This window comes from Chelonia mydas, chromosome 1, assembly GCF_015237465.2.
Source record: "Chelonia mydas isolate rCheMyd1 chromosome 1, rCheMyd1.pri.v2, whole genome shotgun sequence".
NCBI classification, from domain to species: domain Eukaryota; kingdom Metazoa; phylum Chordata; order Testudines; family Cheloniidae; genus Chelonia; species Chelonia mydas.
This window is the reverse complement of record NC_057849.1, coordinates 92,061,849-92,080,335: the sequence shown is the minus strand read 5'-3', so window position 1 is coordinate 92,080,335 and position 18,487 is coordinate 92,061,849. Positions and strand designations below refer to the sequence as shown.

Genomic DNA, 18,487 nt, shown 5'->3' with positions numbered 1-18,487 from the left:
GGCATTTGCCATTTTGTTTTCTGTCTCCCTGCCCTACCAGAAACATTTTCTCCACAAGAGGGAGGCACCTGGATTACAGTAAATGCTTCTGCAACTGTAGCCTCGAACCATGCACCAGGGAACCAGAGTTGAATCTAGTTTACAGTTACTCGTAACTGAACTATTTAAAAAGTGATTTTTGTTAAAAATACATAAAGAAGTGCTGGGGGAAATTTTGTGGGTGGGGTCAGGGACAGCTGGTATGAAACTGGAATGAGTGCTTATTCTTTACACTTAACACTGAGTTCAGTGTATATCATCGTATGAAGTCCTCAACTACCATAAGAAAGGTCTTTTAAGACTACAGAAAAAATAAGATAATACAATTACAACACTTTTACCATTAAGAAAATTAGGCAAATAGCCAAAGAGTTCAAGCACAGACTGCAAATGTGAAGTGTTCTGAGAGCTATGTGTAAGCAGGGGAATAGTCCCACTCTTGTGGGGAACTTTCCTGGCTTCTGCACTACCCCGGTGAAGTGGGCTAGCGAAAGTATCTGAGTCCTCGCTCCCACTTCCTTTACCCAGTGGCCTCCCTGCCCTTGAGGACTTCCCTTCCACTCTCCTGTCTGGCAGAGTCCTCGTAACCCCAACAAGGCTGGGCCCAGGATTTCTGGGGGGCTCGACCCCCACCCTGCTGTGGTCACCTAGGGACAGGGGCTAGGGTGTCCCCACTCCAGGGTACTCTCTCTGCACTGGGCACTTCTCTGACCCACTGACCATTACATACAAGTTAAAGCAAATGCAAGTTATTTAATCAATAATTAAATTTTAAAAAATAAGGAAAAATGGGAAAGGTTAAAGGAAACACATCAACCTGCTCTGTGGCAGGGAACATCACAAACAGTGTCTCTGGAATGTCCGGGCAGTTCACAGTCTGTTCCTTGTAAGTCCCAGGCCTTCTTCTCAGGCCCTGGCTGTGCTGTAGGGATGCTGTGGATTGGACACTTGCTCTGGTGGTAGCCACACGCTCTCTGGCTCTAAGTGGTTGGACCCTTCTTCCCAGTATCACCCCCGCCCTGTCAGGGTTACAATCCAAGCCTGGCCTGCAGAGCCCTTTGGCTAAGACGTCTCTCTGTGCTGGGCCCGCTGCCCAGGGTCCCCCTTGCTCTCCCCAGCTGCTCACCACACCCAGCTCCAGACTGTTCCAGCCTCAGCTGCACCACTCTGTCTCTGCACTGCTGCTGCTGCTCTGCCTCCAGCTCCCTGGGCTGCTTCTCTGGCCCCTCTGCCTCTGGTTGTTGCAGCTCTCCTCCCAGGGCAAGTCTGCTCTCTCTGGGCTGTGCCTCTGGCCTTAGGGCTGCAGCTCTGCTCCCAGGCCAGGGTCTGCTCTCTCTGGGCTGCTTTTCTGGTCCCTCTGGATCTGGCCCAGCTCTGCTCCCCAGCTTAGCTTGGGCCCCTGCTTTCTCCTTAGCTCAGCTCCACTCTGTCTGACCCAAGCAAATCCAGCTCACACGGAGGACAGAACCTCCCTGGCCTCCTGACTCCCTGATTAGCCTGCCCGCCCTGTCATTCAGGCTGACCTGGAGCATTAGCCTCTCCCCATTGTTCCTGGGGGCTGTCAGTCTCAGGGTCCTGATTTCCTATAGACCATTCCCCTTTTAGTACTGGGAGCTAGCCAACCAAAACACCCCCACTGACTGTTAGTAAAGGGGCAACAGTCCCCTTACATATGTATTTAAGTGTTTTATTATATGATACACAATGATTGAACACAGACTTATGCATCATTGAGCAAATCATAGTTAAGGAGACTAAGTAAACTTAGTGAAATTTACATCAGTATAGTTCTCTTTCATGGAAGGGTTGTTTGGTTTTTATATTATTAAAAAGGAGAGAGGGGGAAAACACGCTGATCACACACTCAGATCTGAAATGAACAAAATGACCCTAATTCTTCCTTGGTGTAACTCCACTGACTACAACATAGTTATACCAGGGATGAAAGAGGCTCACTTACTGAATTACATTGTTTTTGAGTGTACCGCAGGAGCACAGCTGCATTTTTTTCAGTGTGTGGCACCCCAAATACAAGGCCTAATTCTGCAATCCTTACTCAGCAAATGACCCCTACTCACATGAGTTGTCCCAATACAAGATTGTCCCAATATGTGTGTGTATATAAATCTCCAATATGCAGTTGTCAGATTCTTACTTTCGTTATTTTGAAACATGTCACTGTCTTTCATTACAGACTAGGCCCCAATGAGAATTTCTCGCAAGAGTAAAATTGCACACATGCTTAAGTATATGCAAGATTAGGCCCAATGCCTAAGGCACCTTAGGAGTTTTAAAATTAATTCATCCGAGTTACCCAAATACACAAAGCATTTGACAAGTGCATTACGTTTGAAAGATTTCCCCCCCTTAACTCAGGGTCCTTTAAGCATCCCTCCCCACTCTCTAGAAATATTCTCCATTGGTCTGAGAATCAACATTATATTTTTAATCCAAAAGGTTATCTGAACCATAACTTTGTAAACTGCTATTATTGGCAATACTAGAATATCCAGTGAAACATGCTTCAAAATGTTCTCAATAACAGTAAAATACACAGCTAATAAGCAATATATATTGAACATATTTCTATATATTGTCAGAAAAGCTTTACCAAAAGGCCTATTCCTAACTGCTTATCCAGAAAGTGAACCTTACAACATTAAGACTAAAACCCACTGTGTAAAGTGTGAAAGTTATGTCTCTATTCTCTTGGCATTTTGTCCTATCAACATATCAACCCACAGCTATCACTTAATACAATTGATAAGATCTCAAAAAACTGACATTATTCACATTTAACTAAATAAGCAACACTAGAGATGCACACTAGCTACAAGGTTTGGATCTAGATCCAAATTCCCCCAGAGGGAGAGTTGTTCAGCTTTGAGGATTTGGTTCAAGCCCATCTCTAATACGTCCTTCCAAATGATCTGTCCACTTTTTGATCATTACATTCTGACAATACAATCTGTAGCTAAGGACATTTTTACTGTCTAATGAGATTTAAAGAATGTGACTTATGTTTCCACATTTCATAGGAAGCTAAGATTTAAATGAAAGTACTATAATTCCATAAATATTTCAGGCTTAGCCCATTCTTAATATTACCATCAATATAGTTTACAAACAATCTGTATCTGAGTATTAAAATACTAAATATTACAATGAGATTTTAGGCATAAGTCTATGGTACACCATACCACTAACTTCATTTCCTCAGTAAAGGAGGAGAAAACAAGTTCCCTTAGGTCTTGCCTGCACTTAAAAGCATTAGCCAATATAGATACCCCTGAAGAACTATACTGGCAAATACCCCTGGCAAAGATGCAGTTAACATAGGCAAGAGAGTCCTTTTGACAGTATAACTATATCTTAAACTGGTTTCAGAGTAACAGCCGTGTTAGTCTGTATTCGCAAAAAGAAAAGGAGTACTTGTGGCACCTTAGAGACTAACCAATTTATTTGAGCATGAGCTTTCGTGAGCTACAGCTCACTTCATCGGATGCATACTGTGGAAACTGCAGAAGACATTATATACACAGAGACCATGAAACAGTACCTCCTCCCACCCCACTCTCCTGCTGGTAATAGCTTATCTAAAGTGATCGTCAAGTTGGGCCATTTCCAGCACAAATCCAGGTTTTCTCACCCTCCGACCCCCCACACACAAACTCACTCTCCTGCTGGTAATAGCCCATCCAAAGTGACCACTCTCTTCACAATGTGTATGATAATCAAGGTGGGCCATTTCCAGCACAAATCCAGGTTCTCTCACCCCCTCACCCCCCTCCAAACCCCCCCACACACACACACACAAACTCACTCTCCTGCTGGTAATAGCTCATCCAAACTGACCACTCTCCCCACAACGTGCATGACAATCAAGGTGGGCCATTTCCAGCATAAATCCAAGTTTAACCAGAACGTCTGGGGGGGCGGGGGGGGGGGGGGGGGGTAGGAAAAAACAAGGGGAAATAGGCTACCTTGCATAATGACTTAGCCACTCCCAGTCTCTATTTAAGCCTAAATTAATAGTATCCAATTTGCAAATGAATTCCAATTCAGCAGTTTCTCACTGGAGTCTGGATTTGAAGTTTTTTTTGTTGTAAGATAGCGACCTTCATGTCTGTGATTGCGTGACCAGAGAGATTGAAGTGTTCTCCGACTGGTTTATGAATGTTATAATTCTTGACATCTGATTTATGTCCATTTATTCTTTTACGTAGAGACTGTCCACTTTGACCAATGTACATGGCAGAGGGGCATTGCTGGCACATGATGGCATATATCACATTGGTGGATGTGCAGGTGAACGAGGCTCTGATAGCGTGGCTGATGTTATTAGGCCCTGTCTTAAACTACTTCCCCAAACAGAATAAGTTACATCAGCAAAAGGAGAGTTTTTTGCCAATATAACTACAGTAGGGCTTTTGCCAGCATTGCAATGTAAGTTAAGGATGTGATTCCTCCCACACACACTCCTCTTTAACTGATATAAGTATGCTGGTAAAACTTTCTGGTGTAGACCAGGCCTGGGAAGAAGAAGAAACTATCACCGTTTTAAGATAATTTTTAATCATAGCTTCCCCATTTACAGAAAACATTTCCTGTGAGACTGTGCCCGTGATGGTCAATCTTCATATGTCTAAGGGTATGTCTACACTATGAAATTAGGTCGATTTTATAGAAGTCGATTTTTCAGAAGCGGTTTTATACAGTCGATTGCGCGCGTCCCCACTAAGTGCATTAAATCGGCGGAGTGCGTCCACAGTACCGTGGCTAGTGTAGACTTTCGAAGCAGTGCACTGTGGGTAGCTATCCCACAGTTCCCGCAGTCTCCATTGCCCATTGGAATTCTGGGTTGAGCTCCCAATGCCTGATGGGGCAAAAACATTGTCAGCGGGTGGTTTTGGGTACATGTTGTCAGTCGCCCCTCCCTCTCTCCCTCCCTCCATGAAAGCAACGGCAGACAATCATTTCGTGGCTTTTTTCCTAGGTTAACTGCACAGATGCCATAGCACTGCAGGCGGGAGCCCACTCAGCTCACCGTCACCACTGCTGTTGTGGGCAAGTCTACTATGAGGGCTGCTGTGATCCAAGTAGCCAATGCAATCATTGACATTCTGTTATCAAGGGTAGTGACTCTGGGAAATGTGCAGGTCTTTTTAGATTTTAGGTGTATCATATTCCTGTCCTTTGTCACTGGTGAAGAAGTCTTGCAGGCGCACATTCCACATGAAACAGCTCCAGGGCTCCTGCTCTTTTGCCTTGGCCACACAGCAGCAGCTCCTGGGCGCCTTCGCATCAATGGTGAACGGCTCCACTGCTTCCGCTGCAACTCTGCAGCAGATGGTGCAGTATGACTGCTAGCCGTCCTCATCAGTGGCGTTTTGCTAAGTCCACACCGCTTCTGCTGCAACTCTGCTATCCTGATCTCCTGCGAGCTGGAGGCTTCTGCCTCAGGCTGCTCTCCCAGCCGGCAGCACCGTGCAGTTTCACCTACCCCAGCCTACCCCTTGCTCCCATGGCTCATGAAGCCTGGACAGTAGTAAGGAGCAGTTCAACTATAGGCTGAGCAAGTGCAGAATGATGGTAGAATGTGCCTTTGGACGTTTAAAAGCTCGCTGGCATTGTTGGTCAGACCCCAGCGCAACCAACATTCCCATTGTTATTGCTGCTTGCTGTGTGCTCCACAATATCTGAGAGAGTAAGGGGGGGACATTTATGGCGGGGTGGGAGGTTGAGGCAAATTGCCTGGCGTCCGATTCTGAGCAGCCAGACACTGATTAGAAGAGCACAGCAAGGCACGCTGCGTATCACAAGAGACTTTGAAAACTAGTTTCATGACTGGCCAGGCTATGGTGTGACAGTTGTGTGTGTTTCTCCTTGATGCAAACCCGTCCCCCTTTGTTGATTTAATTCCTGTAAGCCAACCACCCTCCCCCCTTCAAAATCAAGTAACTATTGTTTTGAAACCATGCATTCTTTATTAATTAAAAAAAATTGAGATAATGGACAAGGAAACCGCCAGTGGTTTTGGGTACGTGTCGTCAGTGACCATTCCCTTGCTCCCTCCCCCCGTGAAAGCAATGGCAGACAATCATTTCTCGCCCTTTTTCCTGGATTGCCCGCGCATACGCCATAGCACTGCAAGCGGGAGCCCGCTCCGCTCACCGCTGCAGTTGTGAGCATTGTAAACACCTCACATCTGCCCTTGGAGATTTTGGCATATATATTGGCATTACGTCTTTTGGAACGGTGTTCTGATAGCACGGATTCATCTCCCCATACAGCGATCAGATCCAGTTCCCCCCACTTTTGGGGGACTGCATGGTCACCTGTGCTGATGAGCTCGCCATGCTGGCCAAACAGGAAATGAAATTCAAAAGCTCCCGAGGCTTTTCCTGTGTACCTGACTAGTGCATCTGAGTTGAAAGTGCTTGTCATAAATATAAAGGGAAGGGTAAACCCCTTTAAAATCCCTCCTGGCCAGAGGAAAAATCCTCTCACCTGTAAATGTTTAAGAAGCTAAAGGTAACCTCGCTGGCACCTGACCAAAATGACCAATGAGGAGACAAGATTCTTTCAAAAGCTGGGAGGAGGGAGAGAAACAAAGGGTCTGTGGCTGTCTGTATGCTGCCTTTGCCGGGGATAGAACAGGAATGGAGTCTTAGAACTTTTAGTAAGTAATCTAGCTAGGTATGTGTTAGCTTATGATTTCTTTAAATGGCTGAGAAAAGAACTGTGCTGAATAGAATGACTATTCCTGTCTGTGTGTCTTTTTTGTAACTTAAGATTTTGCCTAGAGGGATTCTCTATGTTTTGAACCTAATTACCCTGTAAGGTATCTACCATCCTGATTTTACAGAGGTGATTCCTTTATATCTATTTACTTCTACTTCTATTAAAAGTCTTCTTGTAGGAAAACTGAATGCTTTTTCATTGTTCTCAGATCCAAGGGTTTGGGTCTGTGGTCACCTATGCAAATTGGTGAGGATTTTTACCAAACCATTCCCAGGAAGTGGGGTGCAAGGGTTGGGAGGATTTTGCGGGGAAAGACGTGTCCAAACTACGTTTCCCAGTAAACCCAGTTAGAGTTTGGTGGTGGCAGTGGATATTCCAAGGACAAAGGATAAAATTAATTTGTACCTTGGGGAAGTTTTAACCTAAGCTGGTAAAAGTAAGCTTAGGAGGTTTTCATGCAGGTCCCCACATCTGTACCCTAGAGTTCAGAGTGGGGGAGGAACCTTGACAGTGCTGTCCAGAGTGGTCACAATGAAGCACTCTGGGATAGCTCCCAGAGGCCAATACCATTGAATTGCATCTACACTACCCCAAATTCAACTCAGTAATGTCAATTTTAGCGCTAATCCCCTTGTTGGGGAGGAGTACCAAAATCTATTTTAAGAGCCCTTTAAGTCGACAAAAATAGCTTCGTCATGTGGACGGGTGCAGGGTTAAATCTACCTAATGCTGCTAAATTCGACCTAAACTCGTAGTGTAGACCAGGGCTAAGTTCCTGAGTCCGCACACACTGGCATATGTAAGTAATTCTACCTGTGGGAGTAGTACCACTGAAATCAATGGAACTATTCACTTGAGTAAAGATACTCACACCACTTTTATTTGCAAGGATGGGTCATTTCAATTCATCACAGTAATCTCATGAATTTTCATTTGTAATGCAAATACCAAGTATATTAACTTAAAGTTGCAGGTACCTCTGTTAACTAGCACCTTACTTATTTGCCCCACCTACAGCCATTGCTGGGTAGCCACTACCTGTTATTTGCACTTACAAAGCTTAATTCTCCCTGAAATTGCTTGAGTTGCACAGATTCAAGTCATGGCTCACAGTGATTTTCCCCAGTCTACACTGGGTGTATTCAGTAGTGCAGTTATATCAGTGGCTGGCTACTGATGGCTGAATTTGGGCCAAATCCCCCATGTAATCACGGCATTTCACCATCCATCCCCAGTAAGGGATGTTTCAGGGAGTAAGGAGTTCTCTTGTTCCTTTCCCCTCCTTCCAAGTTGCTGGTGCCCTGTAAAGTCTCATTCCCACGAAAAAGCCCCTTCACTTGGATTTGGTGCAGAGTGACTATTGGTTCCATTTTGTTCCCTTTTTAAGTCTAGTCCTGGACGTCCCTGATCATCAGTTGTTCCAAAGGGAACAAATGCCCAGTCCCCCGCCCCAAAAAAAATCTCCGGGCACAGCCCCCCTAGGGAGGCATGGAGGAATGTTGGGGGGAGGTCAGGCGAGCAGCGCTGGGGCAGTGCCCCACAGGGCCAGCCACATACGGCGGAGGAGGAGAGAAGGGGCACCCTATGGGCCAGCCCCACAAGGGGTCTGTTTTCAGTCTGGGAAATACAGTCACCCTAATTTGGTGTCAAACCCAGGAGTTCCATGTTTATAGTTTCTCCTTGGCATTGTTTTCTCCATCCCCGATGCAGCAAGGGGTCAGCTCCTACATACCCCTCTCCCCATTCACGCTGCAGTGTTACGCTGGGCAAACCTGGGCTGGAATGGGCCCATATGGAAGGCTGACCGCTACCGTTCACCCATGTTTTCTCCTGAGACTAGCCCCACTGACTAACCACAGGTAGTGACACCATTTCAAAACCTGCAGCAGGTTTGCTGGGGCATGGGAGTCCCTCGCTCAGCATTTCCCCAAGAAGAAGGTGGCGCCACCTGCCCGAGGAAAGGACGAGAGGAGCCAGCCATCCGTCCAGGACCGCTACCGTACCATTGCTCCTGCCCGCACGGCTTTGCCCTCCGGTTCCCAGCCTCCCGCAGCCAAGACGCCGCCGTGCAGAAAGAAAACCTCCAGAGAGCGGCCGGGCGGGCTTGGGGGTAAGGACAGCAGCGCTATGGAAGGAGCCCGCCCGCCCGCAGGAAGTTGCTTGAGGGAGTCTGGGCTTTGCTAACTCTGCGTTCTCCAATCAACCAGCGCCCTGCTAGGCGCGGAGCACAGCCCTGCCTGCGCCTGACGCCCACCACCCAAGGCAGAGTCGCCCACTCGGGCCGAAAAGGGGCCAGCCCAATACCCCGCCCCATGCAGTTCAGACCCCTCGCCCGCTGCCAGCCCCTCCTCACACTGCCCCGAAATGCTGCGTCCCCGGGTGCACAAGCCCTGGCTCTCCCGGGGGAAGGCGGCGCACGCCCTGCAGCGGTGCCCTGTGGAGAGGAGCCCGCTCTTACCTGCCTGCGGGGTCTCCGGAAGCCCCTTGGCTGGGCCGATCTGCAGCAGCTGGAAAACTTTCCGAGCGTCCTCGCAGCTTGGCAGCTTCTCGCCTTTTAGAGACACCAGGGCCGCCAACAGGAGGATGCCCGAGCGCAGGCTCTGCCTTCCCATCTCCGGGCAGCGCAGCAGCCTCCAGCCAACTGTACAAACTCTGCCCCAAGAGCCCCCTGCCCCGCAGCCGCCCGTCCCCTGCCACGCAGCAACACCTGCCACTCGGGAGCCTGCAGCCACAGCTGCCCGCAGCAGCCGGAGCAGGAAGCGTGGGGAGAATTTCTCACAGCTACTTTCACCTGGCGCCGCCGCCGCGGGGATGCTGAGGGAACCGCCCGCTGTCCCTGCCTCTGTCAGACAGGCTGCACGTTCGACTTCGCATCGGGTCCGACCGGTGCTACTACAGCAGGCACCTCTGTGCTGCAGGAGAGAGAAGAAACCAGAGTACTGCAGCCTGCCCCGCCTTCCCAGCAAACCGCCGCCCCCCCACTGACCTCATCAGCATAAGGGTGCAACACCCTCCAAACGCCCTGCTCCAGCAAGACAACCTCATTGCTGCAGTACTGTGCAACTCCCACGCCGCCTCACAGACCTCGGAGTAGCTTTGGGAGTTAAGCCTGCCCTCTAATTTCCACCCGCACCTGTAGCGATGGAAGCAGCTTCATTAGTTGGAGTTCGTTGCAGGGCTTCAGGATTAAAAGATTTGCCTATAGACTGGGATGTAGAGCACCCTTCACAGGACACCTTCAACCTGAAATCTCCTAAGGCTTTAGAAAGAAAAAAAATAGTTCCAAGATCCCTGACAATTGCTATGGATTTACAAATCGCACTTTCTATTTAAAAAAAAAAAGGGGGGGGGTGTCTTTTTTTTTTTTTTCTGTTTGCCTACACTGAGTTGACAGTGTAGCACAATGCTGTCAGATACACAAAGAAAACGAATTTGAAAAAAAAACAAAAACAAAATATTTTCCTCTATCCTCCTTGTTTGTAGTAAGCATAGATTTATAGTCAGTTCAAAAAAGACAAAAATATGCTTAAATGGTTGGTTTTGGTTTAAAATAGAACACAGGATCGTTTTTAAAATCAGATTCTGCTCAGGAGCTGGGATAATAGGAAAATGCCCACAAAATTTCAATGTTCAGAGAATGATTAAATACATTATTTTAAACCCTGATTCACAGGGTTCCCTTCCCACTCTGAACTCTAGGGTGCAGATGTGGGGACCGGCATGAAAACCCCCCTAAGCTTATTTTTACCAGCTTAGGTTAAAAACTTTCCCAAGGCACAAATTTCGCCTTGTCTTTGAACAGTATGCTGCCACCACAAAGTGATTTAGACAAAGAACAGGGAAAGGACCCCTTGGAGTTCCTATTTTCCCCCAAATATCCCCCCAAGCCCTTACACCCCCTTTCCTGGGGAGGCTTGAAAATAAACAAGATAAGCACAAACCACCCTTGGATTTTTAACACCCAAAAAACCCAATCAGATTATTAAAAAAACAGAGCTTTATTAGAAGAACAAAAAAAGATAAGAGAACAACTCTGTAAGATCAGAATGGAAGATAATCTTACAGGCAGTCAGATTTAAAACACAGAGAATCCCTCTAGGCAAAACCTTAAGTTACAAAAAGACACAAAAACAGGAATACACATTTCCTCCAGCACAGCGAATTTCACAAGCCAAAACAAAGAAAACCTAACACATTTTCTAGCTAGATTACTTACCAACTTTAAAGGAGGTGTAGGGCCTGCATCCTTCATCTGTTCCTGGCAAAGGTATCACACAGACAGACAAAAGCCTCCCCCCCCCCCTCCAGATTTGAAAGTCTCTTGTCCCCTCATTGGTCATTTTGGGTCAGGTACCAGCCAGGTTACCTGTGCTTCTTAACCCTTCACAGGTAAAAGGATTTTGCCTCTGGCCAGGAGGGATTTTATAGCACAGTATATAGAAAGGTGGTTACACTTCCCTTTATTTTTATGACACTAAATAAGATCAAAATGGAAGTTAAAAAGATAAGACAATTCATATTTAAAAAGGGGAAGCCTCCTTTATATCCGCCAGCACTCAGCCATGTAGTTCTTCAGTGTCCTACAGTATGACATCTTTCATCCTTAATGGTGAATTTCTTTCAAAGCCTTCATGTCTTCAATTGCTTTTCTTTCCCTGCACCTCTAGTTTTGAGAGAGATTTTGTATTTATGAAAGCAAGGAACTAATAGCACTGATTAGAGTCTAATATGGGGAGATATTGTTCAAGGGTTACCCAAAGATTTGGCTAGAATACCTCAATTTTAACTTGCAATATTGTTGTGATTACAGAATAAGAAATGTAATAGGTTATGCATTGTTTACAAAGCGACCACAGCAATGAAGAGGAGAAAAGTTTATTCTAAGCCTGCAATTTTAGGGATACAGCTATTTACTAAACATTTCTGTCCTAATCAAAAAACTGAAAATATATGAAGGAGGAGTACACAGAATAAATTTTCTGGTTTTGAACTACAGTCAGCTAAAAATGTTTGATATTTCTTAGGGAAAATAGACAGATGGGGTAAAATAAAAAGCTGGAAGTAGAAGTAGAAGAAAGGAATGAGTGAAAAAAAGCAAGAAAGTGGTAAATTGGAGTCAGATTGAGAGGAAAAATAAAATGCACTAAAAACAGTATATTTTGCTCTTTAAACAATGAATAATCCATTACATTAAGGATAAATAATGTCATGCTGCAGGACACTTGTCATAAATATAAAGGGAAGGGTAAACCCCTTTAAAATCCCTCCTGGCCAGAGGAAAAACTCCTCTCACCTGTAAAGGGTTAAGAAGCTAAAGGTAACCTCGCTGGCACCTGACCAAAATGGTCAATGAGGAGACAAGATACTTTCAAAAGCTGGGAGGAGGGAGAGAAACAAAGGGTTTGTGTGTCTGTCTATATGCTGTTTTTGCCGGGGATAGACCAGGAATGGAGTCTTAGAACTTTTAGTAAGTAATCTAGCTAGGTATGTGTTAGATTATGATTTCTTTAAATGGCTGAGAAAAGAATTGTGCTGAATAGAATAACTATTTCTGTCTGTGTATCTTTTTTGTAACTTAAGGTTTTGCCTAGAGGGGTTCTCTATGTTTTGAATCTAATTACCCTGTAAAGTATCTACCATCCTGATTTTTACAGAGGTGATTTCTTTACTTCTATTTACTTCTATCTCTATTAAAAGTCTTCTTGTAAGAAAACTGAATGTTTTTTCATTGTTCTCAGATCCAAGGGTTTGGGTCTGTGGTCACCTATGCAAATTGGTGAGGCTTTTTATCCAACATTTCCCAGGAAAGGGGGGGTGCAAGTGTTGGGAGGATTGTTCATTGTTCTTAAGATCCAAGGGTCTGGGTCTGTAGTCACCTAGGCAAATTGGTGAGGCTTTTTACCAAACCTTGTCCAGGAAGTGGGGTGCAAGGTTTTGGGAAGTATTTTGGGGGGAAAGACGTTTCCAAACAGCTCTTCCCCAGTAACCAGTATTTGTTTGGTGGTGGTAGCGGCCAATCCAAGGACAAAGGGTGGAATATTTTGTACCTTGGGGAAGTTTTGACCTAAGCTGGTAAAGATAAGCTTAGGAGGTTTTTCATGCAGGTCCCCACATCTGTACCCTAGTGTTCAGAGTGGGGAAGGAACCTTGACAACACTGAAGAACTACATGGCTAGGTAGAGATGAAGCCTCAGTTCAGCACAGTATTTAAAGCATGTGCTTAACTTTAAGCATGAGGGGAATCATATTTAAGTGGAACTACTCAGATGCCTACAGTTAGGCACGTATTGATCACATTCCCAAATGAGGGCCTTTGTGACGTTCCTTCTCCTTAAAGAGTTTTGTCTGTTCTTCCATTGGGTGGAGTAGGGATTTCTCCCCATACTCCAAAGATGTACAAATGCTTTAGATATTACCTCATCCTTAGAAAGTCTGGACCCTCTCCACTCTGCCAGCATGACTCCCTTGGAGGTCCATTGCTATAGCCTCCCTAGCTATTACCTGCTGGTAGAACCAGAGGAGCTCCTTGCGTTGTTTTAACTTTCTTCTTCTGGTTGCCTGGGTCCCTACCCTGTCCCCTCCTTTCTGTTTCACTGCTCTTCAGGTTTAAGGATAAGCTCTTCATAGAGGAAAGGATTCACATTGCCACATAGGTGGTTAGCCTCCCTTCCATGTTTGTGTCTCCCTCCATTCAGAGTTCCCAAGAGTATAGTTTGGCCCACAGTTGGAATATACATATTGCCTTCCTAACAGATCTTGAATTTTGCTGGTACAGTACATGATAGTACAGCATACTAGCACCTCTCCCAAACTGCCTTCTTATATTCCAGTATCTTAATTTTCATTTAAAAACAAAAATTAAGTATCTTGATATTGTTGATGTGAAGACTGCCTTGGAAATGTGAACTGAGTGTAACTGAGGCAGCACTCTCTGCCTGAGTCTTCGTAGAACCTGTGAAAGTAATTCAGAGATGCAAACTGTGCCATTCATCAGGTACCAGTTATGCTATTAAAATGCCAGTATTATTAGTTATTTCACTGCACGTAAGAAAGACGCAGTATTATATTATCAATATCTACACAATCTAGTGAATGACAACTTATTTTGGCACCACGAATGGGCAGGCCTAGAAGAGTACCACCTCTTATATTTTTCCCTCCTAAATCAAGAAGGATCCAGCCCCAAGGAATCCAACCAGGTATGAGTCCTACAGAAGGGAATACAAGCCTGAAGAGTCTATGGGTGTATTCAAACCCCTCTAGTCGAGAAGCCACAACCAAGGAGCCCAACACAACCCTGAGAGCACATAGGATCACGTTTTGAACATCTGCACAATCTCCTATGACCAACATCTCAATTTTGTGACATAATTTTGTGAGTGTAGCTTGGAAGAAGACCACTACTCCTTTCCCCTCTAATCCAATTGGTGCTTACTGAACAAGATCAGTGATCAATCTGGTCTAGTATCCTGTGTCTGATAGTGGCCAGTAACAGATATTTCACAGGAAGGTGCAAGAAATGCCAAAATGCAATAACCTACCCAGAAATGATGTTTCTTCCTAACCCTTATCAGTCAGTGGCTGGCTTAACCACTGGATATCATCATCATCTCTATATATGTCTAATCTTTTTTTGAATCTTCTAGATTCTTGGATTCAGTGATGTCTTCTGGCAGTGAGTTCTACATGCATTATCTAAAAAGGATATCCTTTTATCAGTTTTTACAATGTTGCCTTTCAGTTGAAGTGGATGTCTCTTTCTTCTGCTACTATGGTTAAGTCAGGGCACTGAGTTTAATATATAAAAACCTCTTCTGTCCCTTCCTTTAGTTTACAGAGAAGACTATTAGCAAAGTAAAAAGTCTATACCCATTAGAAAGGGGGAGGAGGATAAAGAAAAGAAGGGTGAACTATTAGAGCAGTGGTCCCCAAACTGTGGAATGCACATCCCTAGGGGGGCATGGATGAACGTCCAAGTGGGGTGTGGGGGGAGCTGGGCCAGCCCCCATAGGGGTGGGAGCACCATCCAGCTCAGCTCCAGCCTCACCCCTGGCCCCAGCCCCTGACTCTATTCCTGGTCATGGCCCTGCCCCTGCTCTCAGCCACTGGTCCCTACTCCCGGGCCCTGCTCCCAGTGCAGGGGGGTGCAGACACATTCCACTACTGATAAAGGGTGGCCTGAGAAGAAATGTTTGGGCACCGCTGTATTAGAGTAAAAGGTTTTAATTATGCACAGCAAAAAACCATTTTAGTTCAGAAGCGAAAACATCTTTAATTGCTCCAAAAATCTGGTAATACCCTCTCTGGAAGCCATAACTGTAGAGCAAATCCATTCTAAAATCAGTGAAACTCATTTTGGAAGACAGGGATGTCGTTAAGGCAAACCATTTGGGGAAAGTGATTCTCCATCCAAGCCAGAAAAAGTAAGGTGTTAGCCAGCAACTGGAGTGATGGTGTAGCAAATATTAGGAATCAAGAAAGGCATAGCCAGACACCACAAAAAAGTACCAGGGGGAATTAAGAAGTGTAGCAGCTGCACCAGTCATGTGAAAAGGCAGACAACTGAGAAAGGGGAACAATGATAAAAGAAGTTGTGGCAATGAAGTGGCAATTGGGGAGGAGGGGAGGGAAGGAGGGAGGATACAGATGTTTATATCCTACTTTAGCTGTACCACCACTTGTAGACATTGACAGAAAAGCTTGTAAGTAATCCCAGAATAGCTCACTAGCTTTTAACTTCTGTTTTATTTTTACCTATCTTTACCATACAACAGTTTAGAGATCTCCTGCAACCCAGAGATATCAGAAGTGCTGATATCACTTCTACAAAATACCATGTTTTATGTGTGACATGTATTGTATTGCAAGTACCCATTGTTTAAGTATATGAATTTGAGAATGATTTTGAATTAATCTAAAATCCCCCACAACATCTTTATAAATTTGCCTTGGAGATAGAATTATTAATTTTGGCTCAACTGAAATATTAGTTCCAATTCTCCTCTCAATTTTACAGCAGTGCATCACATGATTTCAGGGTGAGAGGATAATTTTGTAAGTGAATAAAGTATTAGGGAGAAGCTGTGTGCCTATTTGCAGATTATGGTATATTTATACACATAAAAAGAGGGAATTCTCACATGTTTATGTCAGAATGAACATGGGGAGAAAAATTTAATAGGGAGACTAAAATCTGACTATAGAATTGTTAAGAATGCACTCTTCATTTGTATACTGAGTCTTCACTCATACTTTTCCACTTCATTCTTGCTTCATGTTAAGGAAAAAAAGAAAGAGCGGCACTGCACTACAAAGGTCTGTTACTCTGTAGATACCATAGATTATATTCAGGACTGAGACATGAGAAAAGAAATAAATATTGATAACTTCTTATATAACTAAAAAGAAAACAGAACGGTAAATAGTAAATGAATGTTTATGTCATGTAGTTAAAAAACAAACTTCAAAAAAGAAACATTTGCCCTCACTTCCTTGTGCAGAATAAAAACCATCTCAAAAATTAAATCAAAGAGATATAAAACATATTGGTTCCTCGCTTTTTCTCCTTGGTACAGAATCCCATCAAAAATCTAGGTCATCAGAATAACAGTGTTACACAAGACTACAGACCTTCAGAGAGTGAGAAAACATGGGACCTAGACAGTTCAAATGTAAGTTTACTTTGCCCTTTAAAAGCAAAAAAATAGGAACATGCTCCACTTAAAAATAAGTCAGTTTTAAAAAAAAGGTTTAAAGTAGTTTCAGGTCCTATCCCTACCCTGGAATCCCTTTGGGATTTTTTTGTTTTGTTTTTTGTGGTTTTACAAAAACAATTTTCTTATTTATAATGCTTTAGGTCTCAACTGTTGCCAAGTGAAATACTCACAAAATGATAGGGGAAGCAGAACTACTGATGATACTGGAGATTTTGGTGGGCGTGGAGAGAGAGAAGGTTACTGACTATAGCCAAAGCTCTGTAATGCACAAAATAATCCCCACCATCACCACCCAAAAAATATCAACCTGTTACTTGTAACTATTGTAGGTAATGTTTTTCAGACACAAGTGTGATTTTTAATGAAAGGGAATGTTCCTTTAATATTTATATTTTGTTCAGATTACTGGAAGCAGTTGCAAGGTAAACAGAGCAAAGGGATGGCAGGTCTACTATGTTGATCCACTCCATTAGAAGGTACTCAAATCAGAGATAAAGCTGCTGAAGATCTGATGAATGTTTTTTGGCAGATGTGGCTCATTAACTCTAGCTAGGGATTAGGAAGATATGAGTTACTCACTAGAGAGAAAGGAACCTAGGAGAGATGTGGTCCTCATAGGCAACCCTGAGGGTAGTTTATGCTCCAAGAGGAAATTTAGAATAAAACATTTCAAAATCAGGCTATTTTCATTGTTTGTTCAATTATTGCGATTATGTGACCCTTAGGCTAAGTTTGTTGTCAGTAGTGTGTGTGTCTGTGTTTGTGGTGTGCTTGCTGCTAGACTGAAATATACCACGTGGTCTGTTTATTTGGGGGACCATGTGTGTGCTGAGCCAGTGGTGAGCTGGAGCCGGTTCGCACCGGTTCCCGGGAACCGGTTGCTGAATTTTTGAAGCAGTTTATAGAACTGGATGTTAAAAATTGTTAGGAAAACAAATATTTATAAAATGATCTTAAAATGAATAATCTTAATCTTATAAAATGGTGTAGAAAATAATAGGGGAGGGGTCGGCAACCTGCGGCACACCTGCCAAAGGTGGCAGGCGAGCCGATTTTTACTGGCACGCTGCTGCCAGCCGGGGTCCACTGGCCCCACTCAGCCCGCTGCCTGCCTGGGTGAACGGAACTGAGCGGGGCCAGCGGCCAGGACCCCAGCTGGCAGGAGCCGGGGGACGGAAACCCAGACCCGCGCCGGGTGAGCCGCTGCCGGTCTGGGGTTCTGTCCGCCACCCCGCTCAGCCTGCCGCCAGACTGGAGTTCTGGCTGCTGGCCCCTTGCCAGCTGGGGTCCCAGCCATTTGCCCCACTCAGCCCGCTGCCTGCCTGGGTGAATGGAACTGAGCAGGGCCGGCGGCTGGGACCCCGGCTCATAGGAGGCAGCGGCCGGAACCCCAGACCGGCGGCGGGTGAGCAGCTGCCAGTCTGGGGTTCTGTCCACCACCCCACTCAGTCCACCACCAGACTGGGGTTCTGGCCGCTGGCCCCTTGCCAGATGGGGTCCCAGCCATCGGTCCCACTTAGCCCGCTGTCATTCTGGGGTTCCGTGGGGGGCTCATGTAAATGTAAAATTTATAACTAGCACGGGAAACCTTAAATTAATGAAGACTTGTAATACAGTGTACAAAATAAACTTCAAATGCAAAGGGACATGGAATTCTAGCAATTAAAGAGCCGTTTCTACAACGGATAGGTCAAGATTTATGTTGCTATGCGCGTGTGCATGTAATGTTGTCGCAGGCTGCGACTTGGTCGCATCCAAGTTTGTCCTGACGCGAGACAAACGTCTCGTTTATTATTTTATTAACAGGGGTTGCACTTGCCTCATTCGTGCACTTGCTCAACTGTTTTCTATACAATTCAACATGACCAGTGAGTCATAGTCTGTCTGTTTGTTTCTAGTAAATTGCATGTGATATTTCGGTGTGTAATACTAACTGGACTGTTATTCGAAGATTAAAGTTTTCTATTCAATATAATTTACCCTTCATA

At 44.9% G+C, this 18,487-nt stretch overlaps 1 protein-coding gene across 1 annotated transcript in view; it reads right to left on the bottom strand.

Annotated features, from left to right (window-relative positions):
- Positions 1-10,478, bottom strand: part of GPC5 (glypican 5) — a 545,513-nt gene extending 535,035 nt beyond the window's left edge. The window contains exon 1 of the mRNA XM_037913674.2: positions 9,242-10,478. Coding sequence (XP_037769602.2) covers positions 9,242-9,395 — 154 coding nt within the window. The 5' untranslated portion in view covers positions 9,396-10,478. The remainder of the gene's footprint in view (positions 1-9,241) is intronic.
- Between the last annotated feature and the right edge of the window lie 8,009 nt (positions 10,479-18,487).